The sequence below is a fragment of the Amblyomma maculatum genome, chromosome 1 (assembly GCF_055883805.1).
Source record: "Amblyomma maculatum isolate TAMU_Amacu chromosome 1, ASM5588380v1, whole genome shotgun sequence".
Classification (NCBI taxonomy): domain Eukaryota; kingdom Metazoa; phylum Arthropoda; class Arachnida; order Ixodida; family Ixodidae; genus Amblyomma; species Amblyomma maculatum.
The window spans coordinates 256,603,548-256,619,786 of record NC_139344.1 but is presented as its reverse complement, the minus strand read 5'-3'; the positions used below and the strand labels follow the sequence as shown (position 1 = coordinate 256,619,786).

The 16,239-nt window shown below is 45.3% G+C and overlaps 1 protein-coding gene across 1 annotated transcript in view; it reads right to left on the bottom strand.

Moving 5' to 3' along the window:
* The window catches only part of LOC146206291 (Kv channel-interacting protein 4-like), a 529,985-nt gene extending 517,270 nt beyond the window's left edge, over positions 1-12,715 (bottom strand). The window contains exon 1 of the mRNA XM_084590922.1: positions 12,479-12,715. Within this exon, the coding sequence (XP_084447048.1) occupies positions 12,479-12,587 (109 nt within the window). The 5' untranslated portion in view covers positions 12,588-12,715. The remainder of the gene's footprint in view (positions 1-12,478) is intronic.
* Positions 12,716-16,239: the final 3,524 nt, after the last annotated feature.

Sequence of the window (16,239 nt, the reverse complement as noted above, 5' to 3'; positions counted from 1 at the left end):
AGGGGTACATGCGACAACAGGATTGGCGGTTAGCAAACAATGGGATGCGTGGTTGAATTTATGGAAGAGCTAAAGGCTAACGACTTCTCGGGTATATAGAAGGCTGGGAAGGTTAGGTTGGCCACAGCGGCGGGGAGGTTGTACACCTTATGGTGCTTACTTTGTAAGAATAGTTTATGTGGGACGAACAACAAAATGAAGGCCAGGAAATGAATGTATTGATCACCTTGTCACTACAGTCATTTTTTGTGAAAAAGGCTATAGTTCGTGATAATTTGCTAGGCAGCCCAATAGGTGGCAATAAACTCTGACTGAAGTAATGCTCTTGGTGCTACTTTCGTTAACATTAATAAAATTTGCCGAACATTTCTGAACAATTTTCAGTAAGCGTGTCGTATTCGTAAAACCTGACTACAAAATATCCGAAGAATCTTGTAAGTATCAACGTACTAGAAAGGTTTAATAAACAAAAATAAGTGTTATACGTCCTGACGCAGGTAGCCAAACTCAGAGTAACTATTTTTAATAATGTAATCAATACGTTGCTTCTAGCTGTGATTATATTAATCGTACACTCTGTGAAAAATATATAGCCTCGAGATTGCGAACGCTGGAGATATATGCCACAATCACACTTACAGGGCTCAGAAGCAAAACACTTGGGTTGTTTATTGAAAAATACTGTGCAGCTAGATATTTATTAGAAGAAATGGGGACAAAGGGGATATTAGTTAAGAAATAACAAGCAGGGGTGAAATCAGTGCCTGATATTCGCATAACGTTTTCTTTTTTTCCGCAGTGAAGTCCATAGCCCATGTATCATGCCATTAATTGGCATTGTTAGAGTGAATCTAGCGCAGAAATGCTAAGCTATTTGGTAACAAATGAAGCTGCCGCTCGCAATCGTTACACAGAAGAAATAGTACAGCTAAGGAGGTAATTAATGTATACCAGTAAAATAAGGCAGGCCAAATCGAACTCCTGCGGTGCGCCTGATGTAAAAAATGTTGACGGAGAAAACGTTGTCTCCAGCTGATAAGATTCGCGTCGGTACTGAAGCACTTGTCTAAGTAGTAGATGACTAACACGTCTCGGTACATGCAATCAGCCATACAACGATGGTAAAAAATGGCTAGCACGGAATCCTTAGCACAACATCTTTAACACAACTTTAGCACAACACATTCTTAGTACATTCCTGAAATCATGTTGTGCAGGATAAATAAAAATACTGAATTCTGACTTCCGCCTACAAAAACCCCAGTACTAAATGTATTAATTAGAGGACGTTCATGAACTCAAAGTGAAGTTTAAATGCAATTAAGACAAGGGCGTGCAAAAGCAGGATTATGTACCCAGCAACAAACTATTTCATGTAGGTCATACACTGATCGTATTCCCTCTATCATCCCTTCCCTGTGACACTCCGAACCGGAGCCCGTCTCAGGGCTGCTATTTTTTGTCAGTGAGGTCGTACAAAAGCCGCGAAATTTTTCTGTATTGTATCTACTCATCTGGATTTTATATGTTGGAATAAACTTGCTTCGGCTAACATTTAGAACCTATGCCAGCGAAGGTAATGACGTCGCTACACTTCGTGGAGCAATTAGGCGCGTTTCTTGACTTGAATCGCTTCCTTCATAATCAGCAAACAAAGAAGCGAACATGAGGGACTTCTTCGAAGAACGTAAGAAGGAAGTGAAAGCCTATGACACAAAGGAAAGCATACGGGACATTTTTTTTTTTTTTTTTGTGCGTTAATCAATGAAGTAAAAATTTAGTCGCAGAAATGATCGTTAAGAAAGTAGAAGGAAAAAACAACCACATGTCGCTGGTGGGATCCCAACCCACGACCTCCTAAACCCGCGACGAAGGTCGTGGGTTCAGATGCCACTGGCGACAATTGGTTGTTTTACTTCTACTTTATTAACGATTATCTCTGGGATTGCATGATTATTTCACTTTGATTAATACGAAGAAAACGAGCCTCCTGCGCTTTCCTTTGTGGAAGTGGCTGTCGCTTCCTTCTTATGTTCCTTGACAATCATAATTTATCAATAAAGCGTCACATTTGCTTTAAGTACGCGTTGACGCAGCTGGCTGTGCGTGTTAGCAGAAAATGAACCAATCTTAGAAAATTTCGAGGAATGTCTTTTTTTTTTTTTTTTTTACTTCAACTTTTCGTGTTTTCGTCAACTTAACTCCATCGATTGTGACAATTATTTGCTGTAGCTTTCATATCTTGGCTCTAGATTTAACTAAATAATCTTTATGTCACAAGATGCAGTTAGTGTATGTTAACGGCATATTATCTGATATCATGTATCGTTGTGCAAGAGTACCTCCGGCAGGAATCTGAGGTCGTCTCCCTTTCAAAATTTCATTCCATGGTCCTGTCAGTATTCACCCAATGCAAAGTGCATTGTGCATGCCGATGATAGAACGCTCCTCTTTTTGCTCACACCCCGCAATTACACTATTTTACGCCCTATCAACACATTTTCCAAATTATATCACTAGTCTATTGCTAACGGTATAATAATCAATACACAGAAAAACCAAGCCTTGCTGTTTCATCCAGGAAAACATCATTACCGCGTCCCTTTGCAATCTATTATTTAAGTGCTTTAAATACGAAGTTCTATGATTAGTGAAATGTTTAGGCGTGCATTCTGAGTAAAACGTGCTCTGGCACTGCATACCATGTTAATTTTCTTATAGAGTAAACTGTTACAGGAGGTGGGTCTAGTTGAGTTCTCGAATACCTTCATCAGGTGATGAAATACTGTTCCTTATTATTTCTCTTTTTTTAGTAACCTTCATTACTGCTCCCACGTATGGTGGACCGCAAATATGTAAAGCAATCGTAAAAAACATATCCTTTAAGAAAAAAAATGTACCGCGTGCAGTATATAATAATTAAGCCTTACGACCTTTCTTCAACTCTCCTCTTCCTCAAGCTTAGAACTCTAATAAGCAAGCCTGTCGTAATGAACACCCGCCTGGTTTCAGCTTACGAAAATGATGCTAAAGATACCCTTAATGATTGCTCGCTTGCAACCTTACAAAACGCATAGCCCATACATATACCGAGCTCCAGAGACGTGCTTTAATCCCCAGCTGCGTACTAATTATGGTCAAAAATTGTTCTGACCCCAATTGCCAAGCTTGCTTAATTATCTTACCCTATGCGATATCGATGCACCCACTTATTCTACAACTGATTTATATCAAGCGTTCTTGCACTCATGACTCTCTCCTATTGTATTTGTGTTTGCTGACAAGCCGGAACCTTGATTTTTTTTGTGTGTGTTCTAATTTATGTGCAACGTATTTTGAGCTACAGTTCTGTAACATATTATTTCATAGTTTAACCGCGGTGCTTTTTGCTTTTCATTAGTCGTCGTTGGAAGTTTTCTTCCTGCCTCGCTGTAGCCACTGTAACTAAACTTAGGGTTAGTCAAGCTGCCTTTGCGCAATTTGCTTCTCCGTTTTCCGCCACAACCTTGTGTCGCGTTGTTAGGAAAAAGAAATCAAATCAAATCATATGGGACATAAATGAAATCATAAAAGTTGTTTTCGAAAAACTTAGCTTTGTCTATGAAATTGTAAGTCGTTTTAAAAGAAATGCGCGGCCGTGTTAAAATGCAGCTCATTACAAGTCGTGAGTTTGATTTACAGTAAAACCGTCCAAAATGCCCGCCCACATTATGCACTCAATTTTTGTGCATTTTGTTTGGAGGGGAAAAGACCGCAGAAATATAGATATATCGTTTACAAGTACCAGTGCTCATGAGCTGGGCATGGCCACAGGCACGTAAGATCAATTTCGAAGAGGTTTTCTTAGCGAGCCTCACCTGTAGAATACAAATTGTGGAAAGCGCAGGAAACAACTTGGGATAAAGTTTCACGAATGCCTCTTGCATTGATCGCCCCCGTTCCCATTAGGCACAGTAGTCAGGTTACGGCACAAATTTCTCCTCAAGAAATTGCCCTCTCGCAGAGATCATCGGGGTATCTGCTTTGACCCCGAACGTCGTTATTCGGCTCACGGCAAAAGCCCAGGTTTCAGGCAGGCTCCGAATGGCTTCTCGAGTTTCGGAGCGTCTCGTATCACTACCAGCACACACGCACACACACTAAAGAAAAAGGAGAATTTAAAAGATACAAGGCGAAAGAAAACACCGCGAGCAAGCGAGACTCTCGACAGAATATCCGCGCTACAGAAGCGGCGGTACCGGCGGAGGTGGCAGCCACGGGGTTTCCGTACATGGGCCGGTGGCAGGTTGCGATACAAGACACGATTCTTATTGACCCGCCGAGGCAGCAGACAAATGATGGGGGTGGGGGAGCAGTGTGCGCCCGCCCGCACTCGCTTACAGCCGCTCCCTTTTTCCTTCTTTACCATTGGGACTGCGGCGCACGTCCCCATTTTACGCGCCGGTCAGCAGATGACATGTGGCTGCACGAAGCTGCGAGAGGGCTGCCTGCTTCAAAAGAGGGAAGGCGGGGAGGTCTCCGCGCGGTCCGCAGCTGACGCGATGGAGCCCACACCACGCTGCCGTCACAAGTCGCCGCGGCTGTAAGCGGCAGCGGCGCACAAAAAAAAAAAAAAAAAAAAAAAAAACATAAAAAAAAAATAAGAGGGGGGGGGGGGGGGGGGCGAATGCCGGCTCTGCTTCCGGACGCTCGCTTTATGGGCACTAAAAGGAATCCCCCCACGAGGCCGCCATTCCAGCGCTTCAGTTTGTAAAGGTATGAATTCCAGAACAGCAGGCAGGGAAGGCAGTGAGGGGAGGAGGTCGACTTCTTGTTTTATGGCGGGACTACGCGGGCTGTGCACGCGCGACGGCGGTTACATGTGCACAGCGGCCGAAAGCGCCCTTCCCTTCTCCGTGCGCTCTGCGAGCTCCACGCAGTCTGCGCCGGCCCGGGTCGCGCGACCGTTTCGCTGGTCGATATTTAGCGCGAACTAGCTGGCACCGCGGCCGGTAGTGCGTCTTTGTTCGCCGCATGCCGGCTAAACTAATTAGCGAGAACGGGAAAGAAGGAAAAGAGCGCCATCCACACGAGGCCAGACGCTGTGAAATAATTGTGCGGCGAAGTAACTACCGTGGGCCAGCTTTAAGTGATTTTGCCTTTATGGCGCGACTAGACGGCTGATGTTCGGCGACAAGCTCTGCAGACTTTACGAAAGAGTAAAAAAGGTTGTACAGTTTCATGTGGTATGACACTGCATTTCAAGACAACTAGACTTGAAAGATACAAGATTTTATTTTGAAGCGATGGTTACCCTAGAAATTTTATTCTTTTCGTACCAGGATGACGCCATATATATTCTTCGGGTACTTTGCAGCGTTCGTCACTTTTATTCAACTGTCGGTTGGTTTTCTTCTGGTACACCCCGAATATGTTTTGAAAAACAGTGTAGGTACTGGTATCTTGCCCCGCGGCGTATCTGGTAGGGCGCTTTGTCATCTTTTTAGATAATAACAGAAGCCAAATCATCTGTATTCTTTCTTTTCACTAAACACAACTGTTGGAACTGCTTCCAAGAAACTCTTGAGTCAAGAGCAACTGACAGGTGATGAAAGTACTAAACAAAACAGCAGTGTAAACAGTTGGTACTCACATGCCCACGAACAGGTATAAGGGCATAAAAATGCGCTTTACATTCGACGACGGAAGAAAGGCGGAAAAATCAAAACCGACCGAATATTGAAAATTGACTGCTCTCAGAAACCAACTAACGGCATTTGGGCTTCTGTAAAGCGTGCTCTGCCTGCAAGACAAAGTAGTATGTGAACAAAGCCCACTTTCGTGTTGTTCGGGTAACGCTTAACATTAATTGCCCCGCTTTGCGATTTCTTCAACAGGAACAGTTATATCACAAATGTTTTCCAAAGTCGGCAGTGATATCAGCAGAAACAGTGACAAAGCTCAATGTTTGCCCTGCAGACAAAAGGAAAGGTCGGTCGCTCATTCCATTTATTTCGATAAATGAGGCCTCGCGTGTGCCTTTTTTCCAAGCTTCAAAGAAAGCCTGCGAAATACAAAACAAAATATCTCATGAAGGGCGCATTCACGCGCCACAATTCTGCTGCTCTCAACCGTGATTTGTTATCGTCTAAAGGCAATAGTTAGTAAATTAGAAAATTATCTTAATTACTAATTAGTAATTGCAAAATAAAAAGAACGCATGTGGTCGGCAAGATGTCTGGAAGCTGTATACAAGTGGTTTCTGTGGCCTACCTTAAATATTTTATTTTTCATCCCTTGACAAAAGTTAGTTTGGACACCCTATAGAAGGAAGAATCAAATTCAGATGTGTGTGTGTGTGAGGGGGGGGGGGGGGGGGGGCTTCAGCACAACTTGTGGCACTGTGTTCAGCTGTTGCAGGAAATTAAAAAAATTAGCTGTGGTTTAGCTTGTGGTTAAACGTGGAGTTACGCGAGAGCAATCTGCATGGCTACGCTTAGGTTCGGCTTGAAAGTAATGACATGGCTTTTGAACATAGTAGTTTACTATATGGTTTCATCTTTATGCCTCTCGTCGTTGACCATTCTCATTCGGGTGCAGAACACTTCTAGTGGTATGACATCGCCTCTACGTCGAACTCAGGGGTACACCGCCGTCCCAACGTTAAATTCGAACTAACCTTGTGTCCTAGCAACTCGCTGTTGTCGTTCGCCTCTACGAACTACCAGGTTATCTGTCTTCTTCTTCTTCTTCTTCTTACAGGCACGGCGAAATGACGAGACTGTAGTCAGTATAGCTCTCGCTACAAACCAATGCTAGTAAATTCTCGATTATTTTTATTCTCTTTCCCGCTGATTTACGCGACCAAAAAAATAGCAAGCTTTCAACAGTTCGGACTAAATGGTGATGGCAGGGAGACGAAAACGATCTGAGCGCTTGTTCCGCTCTTTTGCAATATGCGGTGAGACGCCTTATCAACAGCAATCAGTTGCGGAAGAAAGAGACAATTCGCTCCACATGTGATGCGCGACTGTTTCATTTACCTTCCACTATTCTCAGCCCTTTCTGCTGCCATTTGGGGCCGCGCCCACTGGCTTCCACGCACACTTGGTTACGATGCCACAATAGTCCAAATTTTGCTTTTCTTTTATTTGTTCCCCGTCCTCACCCCTCCTTGTCTCTGTTCTCAGCCCTCTTCCTTCATTTGTTTCCCACGTCGTTGTTTCCGCGTCTGTTACTTTCAGACCGCGACCCCAACTCTTGTTCTGCCGCTATTCCGGGGTTGTTTTGCCGATTTCCCCGTGTTTCATTTTTCTAGTTTCGTTTCTTCGTTTTGGCTGGCGCATAAGGAATCCGGGCAACGCGAGCGCCGTCTTTCTCGTGCCCAGTCCCCTCCACCGTGCGGCAGCACCAACGGGGACGAGGCGCTAATCCTAAACCAACGCAATGTTCCAAGATGCTTGAAACAGAGCAAGCGGTGCGTCACCGCCCTGGCTGGAGCCACAAAAGGAACGAGTTTTCGAAAGAGAACAAGGTTCTGCAATCGGCTTGACAGCGTCGGCTTTGCGCGTGAGCGTTTCTACCACTTCTTAGCAGGTAGAATGTGACAAAACGCTTAGAGCACTGAGCACATCGCTCGCCGTAACCGTACAAAGGAACCACCAAAGAAGAAGGCTCCGGGCGTAGGCGCCCGCTACTTGCGCGCATGCGTAACATTCGCAGCAGGCGATGATTCTCTCGTGTGGAGTACGACCTATCTGGACTGCATGTGCACGGTTTTGGACTCGACTACCTAAAAAATTTGTTGGTAAAAATAACAGCACGGTTCGGGTGCGCGGGGGTGCTGCATTGGAATGCGCTTTACTTTTTCTCTTCTTTTCTGCAATTTTCTCATTTTCTCATGTAAGCAACGTAAGCTAGCATTCTACAAAGAATAACCTGCTTTGTCTAACAATTGTCACTACGAAGCTAATCGTAAACCTTCCGCAGTGACTACGACGTTTGAACTGCTGAGCCCAAGTTAGCGAAATGGAATTTCGGCCACAGTGGCCGCATTTCGATTCAGGCGAAGCGCCGTAACTGTCGTGTGCTGTGCGATGCCAGTATACGTTAAAGACCCTAAGCACGGTTTCAATTAGTGCAGAGCTCTCTATTAGAGCATATCTCGTAACGTACATGCCGCTTCGGTAAGACCCACTGTCGCACCATACCAACATTACCGGGGATAACCTTGAGCGAAGCAAGAATGCGATGTCTCCATTCACGCAAATTTCAACAAATGCGCCTAAACAAGACACCGAGAAAAGCGCAAGGAAAAAAAAACTTTTTTTTTTCCCCAGTAGTACACTTGCGTTTTGGGCAGTGAGCCTCGCTCATCGACAATTTTGTGCCGAAATATTGCCTAATGTCGTTGACAAGTGTTCATTAGGACTGTCAGTGCAGTCAAGCTGAGGTCTCACACTAAGATGACAGGCCAGTGTGGATTCTACCATACTGTACGCATCAGGTATCCTATCAGGCGTTTCCACTAGGCGATTTCATAGAAATCTGTCGCGTATGCGAAGCTTGGGGAACGAAGAATGTTTATATTTGTTTATACGACAGTAGACTAGTATGTACAATCGAAGCCATGGATTTAGCAGGAGAGCCTTTGAATAGAAGCGGTCTGGTTCATGGCCATTTCTTATAGGCTCCGTTCATAAAACAAGATATCTCAAGAAGAGATATATATTAATTGCAAATTGATTTTTTGACGTATCAGTAAACTTAAATCCATTACTATAACTTGCAACGTTGCCCAGGTTAACAAAAGAAAGCTGAACAATAGTCATAGAACTGCCACTGTGTGCTTTAAGGAATCCTATGAATAGCTCACCGAGGCAGGGCGAAAAGCAATTACGTGGACGCGTTGGACACAAACAAAATCATAACAATCAGCCAGAGAGTACTCTACGGAACTCCATTTGTATGCGTAACAAAAAAAAAAAAAAAAAGGAAACAAAGTGGTGGTGGTTAAAGGTGCTGTGCAGTTAAAAAAGATGTTTTTGCAGTGCCATGTCATGTATTACGCACAATATACGCGTAACAGATCTGCACAAAGCATTATTTGTAAAACATAACCGTTGTATCTTGTTGAGAAGAAAATAGTAAATGTATTCATACACCAGAAATTTCAGTCTTTCTGGGAAAGAAATTTTGAACTTATTTCTTTCACATTACATTTAACATAACGACAACAATTAATATATCTGCAGATCTTCCCTTGGTACGCTTGTAGCTTTTGTTCCCATTAATTTTGGAAAACGCGCCGCATTGGTTTCCTGTGGCAGTTTTACTTCATTGTTGTGGGCGCAGGACAAACTTCAAAAGTAATATATCGGCACGCATCGGAAGCTTCGACCATTTTTATCAATGTATTCATAGACGTAGCTTACAGTATGGTGAATGCTTAAAAACGCACCCTAATGCTTTTTTCGCGGAAAGCCTTCACTACTCGCTGCGAGCAGAGGAATAACTTTAAACGCAAATTTTTTGCTGCATGCTCAAAGCTTAAACCGTTTCCATCAACATGAGCATAACAGTATCTTGAAATATCCCACAGTTGCCTCCCAATTAAATAGTTTTTCAGAATTCTGAACCTGAACATGACAGGTAAGGATAAAATAAGCTTTGAAAACTTTTTCGCCTTCTTCAACACTGTTCAAAATCGCGTGTGGCATCAATCTTGTAGATTGATAACAATAAATGTTTTATCAAGATGCTCTATTTTTTCACTGATGACCCTCAGTACACGAGACGCTGTTTCCGTACCTAATTGGGCTTTTAGTTCAAGAATAAACGCGAAACACCTAGTAGAATAAGTGCAATATAAAGCTTCCCACGAGTATTTGTACTCTTGACTGTCGCCGTATAGACTATTGAAGCGAAACGATAAGAACAATGTGAAGGTAAATATGTCATACTAAAAAGGGCCAACATCGCAAAGCGCATATCTGGTAATTGAAGGTAGAGAAAGGGAGAGCTTATCCCCCCTTTCTTTCAAAAAGCTTCTGTAATCACGAGTGGGGATCTTTATCGCAATTGAAGCATTAGAAGTGTGAGGAAATTCGTCCATGCATGCAGGAGCTGCTGTATTGTTTATTGAACTTTGAGCTCAGCAGGCACAAAAAAAGACTACGTTATCAAGTGTGATGACAGCTACACTTAAAAGGAAGACTAGCATAACGTCGTCATCTCTCTATCATTGTTCTAAAAGCAGTAACCGAAGCTCGTTTTCTCCTTTCAGATACACTTGAAGCACCATTGCGCCAGTGCCGTTTGAGGCCGCCATAAATTCACGGCAGACGAACGCCTTCCGCACCATTCTAATAGCTCAGCGTTTTGAGCTGCCATTTGCACCCACCGTCCAAAAATTCTCAAGGCATCAATTGACCACAATCAAGTGACAACGATAAGTTAAAGTTAATTATTCCCAGGGCCAAGACCAGCGAAACCATTCTGAAGAGGTCTCCGGATTCTCAAGGCATCTAATTGACCACAATCAAGTGACAACGATGAGTTAAAGTTAATTATTCCCAGGGTCAAGACCAGCGAAACCATTCTGAAGAGGTCTCCGGATTCTCAAGGCATCTAATTGACCACAATCAAGTGACAACGATGAGTTAAAATTAATTATTCCCAGGGTCAAGACCAGCGAAACCATTCTGAAGAGGTCTTCGGATGCAAGCATGAGGCTAAGTGCACCTCGACGTGAACGCTGCTCCGCCAGCATAGGCAAATAGCATGTAACGGTGGGGCGAGTAAAGTGAAACATTGTATTGGAACACTTGACATTTTTTTTTTTTTAATTTTTGCCTTTCCTTAAAACATAGAGTGCTCCAAGAAGACTCCAGAAAGGAGTGAGGTGCCGGGGTGCTGCTACTCCACGGAAGTGACTCCTTATAAGAACTCTCAACGATTGGCAAGTTTGTAACGCTGCGTTTGCCGCTAGCATCAGACGCCAATAACGTCGCCGTTTATCATAAGACGGCATTACAAGCGCCGCCGGGTGCATGCTCGCTTGTTTATCAGAAAGAGCATAATATCCTATCTGAACCGCCTTTCCTGGGCAGTAAGGGAGGTAACATTGTAGACATGTTCGGATAATGCTGCTACCTTTTTCATTGTCGCATGTTCAAGGTTTTGCGTAAGCGTACCTTTAGTCTTGATTAGACTTCATTCATCCCACAGCCAGAGGATGGAACCATTGGTTTTGGCTTCATAGTAGGTACGATGATATCAAAACTACCGTAAGTTCCAATAGCCACAAGCACCTCATTTTTACGGTGTCACATAATTTAAGTGTTAGACCACAGTTCTCGGTAGTAAAGCATTCACAGGGTGCGAATCACGCTACGGGTACTCTACCTACTGAAATACAGCATCCTCCTTTCCTGTACCACTTACGGATGCCTGTAAACGTAGTTTCACATGAATACACCAGTATGTGTGATCGAAACCGGGACGGCAAATTAGGTTCACTTACGTGAAATAACTAAGTATACCTGTTCGGCTTCGACAGACACAAGGTTTAACTTGCAGTACGGTAGGGAAACACCCAGATCAGGAATTTGAAAGCCAGAATTCGAATTCCTGCTCTTAGGTGCTGTAATTACTAAATAATATAGGAACAACGAAATCGTATCTCGCACAAAGTTTGCGAGGTTAAAACAGAACCTCTGTGTCGGTATAAACACAACCAGGCCGAAGAAAGGGCGAAGGCGTGACTATAAACGACTCCTCAAAAAATCGCGGCCTCTGAATCAGAACACACGACACAAGTCGGACAAAACCGGAAGTAAGCTACGCATGCCTGACTGCGCAAAGTAGCATTTTACGTGATATATGACCCTGGTTGACCATAGGGGCAGGAGCTGCCAGAACGCATCATTATCGGAGCTGAATTCGAGAGTCGAGCGAAAAAGTACACTTCACAGGGGAGGACGGCCGGCTTATACGGACGCACAAAGATGAGTGGGCAGACCAATTGGCGGGGAAATGGTTTACCGGAAAAGCAGGTGAGATGCTTCCGTGCTGCCCGAGCGCAGGAGGAGACACCGCCTTTCAGCCCGTCTTTCCCCTCAGAACGCGGAAAAATAAATGGATTGCAGCGCGCCCCTTAGCCCGAGGGAGAGAAAAGACAAACACTCGCCTTTACTACAACGCGGAAAAGATTGAATCGCGCGGAGCGCTAATACTTCTCAGCCGCACAGATATATAGCCTGATATCAGAGCGAGAAACTCGAAATGAGCCGGGATGCCTAATTTCGATTCGGCGCAGCAAGGAGAGCAGTTCGAAAACGGCGTCGCGGCCCGCTCTTTGGGTCGCGGGCGAAGAGCGGAAGCAAAACCGAAACTGTCGCGTGACTCGCGCTGCGGCGCGACCATGCGCGCCGCGCGGGTCGCGCGTTCGCCCCGGTGCCGGCGGCGGTGCCGGCTGCAGCGGCGTGCTGTCACTCACCTTCGGGAGAAGCAGCACGGTCGGCAGATCTTCCAGCGAAGCGGCGTTGCTGGAGTCCGCTCGAGCCGGCCAGGGGCACGGCGGCGGGGTCCTGGCTGCGCGTGGACATGGCAGCGCGGCAGCCTACAGCAGAGCGCGCCGCGCCGAGCGCACCATCCCTCGGGGGGGCCGGCCTCGCTGTTCAGCCGCGGCTGCTCGCCCGGGGCCCTCCTGGCGAGACAGCCTGCTCAGCGTGGCCAAGAGTCCCCATGGCGGCACAGACGGCGGCCCGCGGCTGGAACCGCGGCTGCGCGCGCCGCCCCCCGAGCGCGAGCATGCGCAGCGCCCACGATGCCGCCTGCCATCTGGGGGCTACCGGCGAACACAAGGCGCACGCAGGAGGCAGCTCAGAACGGCAGGGAAGACGCGGCGGCGCCATGGCAGGCGCTCACACGGGCGCGTTCAATGCTCCCCGGCGCGCGCCTCTAGGGCCGCGCTTTCCCCAGCGTTGGGGAATGGCACGCTTATGTAACGCGTGCCATTACCCCTTCCTCCTTCTCTAACCGCTTTCAGCTTGGAACTACAAGAAAAGTGCGGCCGATTTCTTACCTCGCGCGCAACTGCCGCGGTGGGCTGCGGGCGAAACCTTGGGCCAAGTCCAACGGGAGCGCGTCACCGTGCAAGCAGCGTAATTAGGATGAAAAAAGAAAAAGACATGCTTCAATGTCTTCAGATGCTACCGTAGCAGTGATCATGAAAATAATCAGTAGCGCCGGGGAGTAAAGTCCAGTGCCGGTCAATAATATGAGGCTGAAATTTAGAGATCAGAACTGAATGGAGATTAAGATTTCAGGCGGGGAATTCAACACCGGCTGCAGTTTGTGACACTTCTTAGCGCGTTAATTAATGTCGGGCTTTTAGACATTCAGGTAAAGGCAGTCAAATGATTTTAAGTGAACCTCTGGAGCTGTAATATGCTTCAAAGGAGTCTATTATTATAACGCCATCCAATGATATTACTATGGTAAAGAAACTTACACATATTTCTATAACTTGCAAGGCGATAACATAATATAGATTACCATGCAGTTAGAAAAAGCGTTCTGAGAAGGTACAAAAAATTGCTAGCTGTTTTCTTAGTACACATATCTGCTCTTAGGTTGGTATTGTGAATACGTATGTTGCGTCGTATGAGGCACATGAGCGATTTGAATGAACTTGTTATCGAAAACTGAACACCGGGATTTTAGCTGTGAGGAATGCCGAGTTTAGGGTAAATTCTTTCATGAGCCATGTGTGCGCTCATTACATCAAATTAATGTTAGCATCAACATGCACAAAAATAATAATGGTAACGGAGGAAATCTCCTTTAGAGACCCAGATTATTCCCTGTCTATTTTTCCTTAGCGTTTCAAGCAACGTATGTGGACTACACTTCACAGGCAATACTTGCATGGACTATTCGCTGTTTTTCGGTTTGCCTTATGTTTGGATCCTTCTATTTTACTGCGGAGAGCTCGTTGAAGCGAAAAAGTTACAAGAGCGTACGACTCTCATGGACGAACACCTAAACGAGTTCTGACTGCAGCTATTTCATTCGAGCCAAACTTTGAGGTTCTTGCTGCTGTAAGAGGGCCACACACTGCAATAGGCACAGCGAACAATGTCTGCATTATTGGAGTTCACTGTGACCACCAACTTTGTGGGATGAAATTAAACGTTTGCCACACTCCCCTTTTTACTGCGGCTCTTGACTACTATATTTTTTAGTGCGAATGCACTATTGCACGAGGTCTAACCGGGCCTTCAAATTCTCTGTTGCTTGACCTTGAGTGTAAAGTGACAGATAATGCGCCTTTCCTTTCCTCTAAACCAATTTGTTTTACAGCGGGGTAGAAGGGGTGGGGGGGTATTGGGTTCAAAATTGTGGTTAATCGCTGGTTGCCCGAGGTTCGGACCGGTGATAAACGGTTCTTTGGGTTAATTCCCACAGAATTGCTAGTCGAGTCGAGCTTTAAAATGTGTGAGGGAGCTGTACCGACGAATTCTGGTCATTGAAACCGTAACGGAGGTGCAACTTGATGCAGCCATGGCGATAAATTGTTCAATTGATTTAGCGAAAAGGAGAGGCGCACGCATCTGTCATACTTCTCGGTGCACACCTGAACCGCGTCGTAAGTGAAGAGAGGAAGGTGGGAGTCAAAGAAGAAAGAGAGAAAGCGGTGCAGTAGTGGAGGAATCTGGAATAATTTCGACTACCTGGGGTTCTTTATCGTTCACTGACATCGCACAGGACACCTTTGCCTTTCACCTCCATCGAAACGCGGCCGCCGCGGTCGACATCGAACCCGGGTACTCGGCAAAGTAGCAGAGCGTCTTATCCACTGAGCCACCGTGGTGGGTTTGGCGGGCGAACCCGTAGCAGAAGAAGGACGCGGGTGGTACAAAACGAGATGGTCGCTTAGAGACTGAGCGCAGTCGTAAATATCTATACCAAGTTGAAGCACAGCGAGAACAGCTCGCCAAGGAAATAGACGAATGCCGGGTGAATTGTGAAGTGTGGTTGGTCCGCTACTGCCAACATTAACCGTGAGTTTGCGCTGAACCAACTTGGCTCAACCCATTTCGTAATCAACTCAAAACTTAGAGCAAAGAACAAACAACTAAACCGAATTAAACCGTGCTTTCGCACATCTAACTCGGTTTATAACCTTAGCTGAAACCCTGCTAATTTTTTAGCTATTTGCATAGGTCTACCTGGCCACACCTGTAATAAATTAAGACAATGGCGAAAATAGGAACACGTGGATGAAGGGGAATATCCGCCCGCAAGAACAACCACTCGGTAACAATTATGCAAAGTTGCCGTTAGGTAGATACTGAAAGGAGCCAAAGTAGGTAAAAATAGCCGTACCATTTTGACCTTCGCCCCAAATTTATAGTCAAACAAAACAGCATAAAGAGCCCCAATGTTTTCCATTTTTGCTTGGTATGCAAGCCGCGGTTGCGTCGCAAGCCAATAAATACATCATTAAACTTGAAGAGCATACCCATAGCGTATCTGTAAAAATTCGAGGATACTTTGGAGACTAAAGTAATGAAAGGCGAAAGCCTGAATGCGGCATTCTGTTACGCGACTGTTGCGCAATATAGCGATGAATGCCGCTACGAGTAAAGCGAGCGACTATTCTTTCACATTCTGCGAGTGCATTTATTCAGTCAATTCTGCTTGGCAGCGACGAGATCGCGCTTTTTGTATCTTCGCAGTTGCTCTATGTTTAATGCTGTGTGGTTGATTTTACCGGGTGTGCAGCATTAATCATTAATTAATTACGAAACTCTCAATAATTAGTAATTAATTAGTAATTTGTCAATGATTGTTATACCATCATTATTTAGTAATTGATAATTCATTGGCATATTGCCATGTAAGGCACGCATTCGCGCATACTGTCGTGGTGCTCTGATTGGTCGAGACCTCTATGACGTCATCCCGTCTCGACCAGTCAGAGCCGCCGCAAAAGCGTGACACTTTTGCTGACGACAACGATGAGGCATTAAAGGCGTTCGCCTTAATAGAGAGTGTTCTTCCCAGAGTAATTCCCCAGAGTAATTCCACCGCAAACTAGCTAAGGATTTAGCGGGTACGTTAAATGTTAAAACTGTGTTTTCTTGGGCTCGTAGGTGGAATTTGAATCACAGAGCTTCCGCAAGGGAGTCGAGCTTCATTTTGCCGAGAATCTCTGTATTTGTCAAGTTCAGAGAAGGGACGACACGCTCA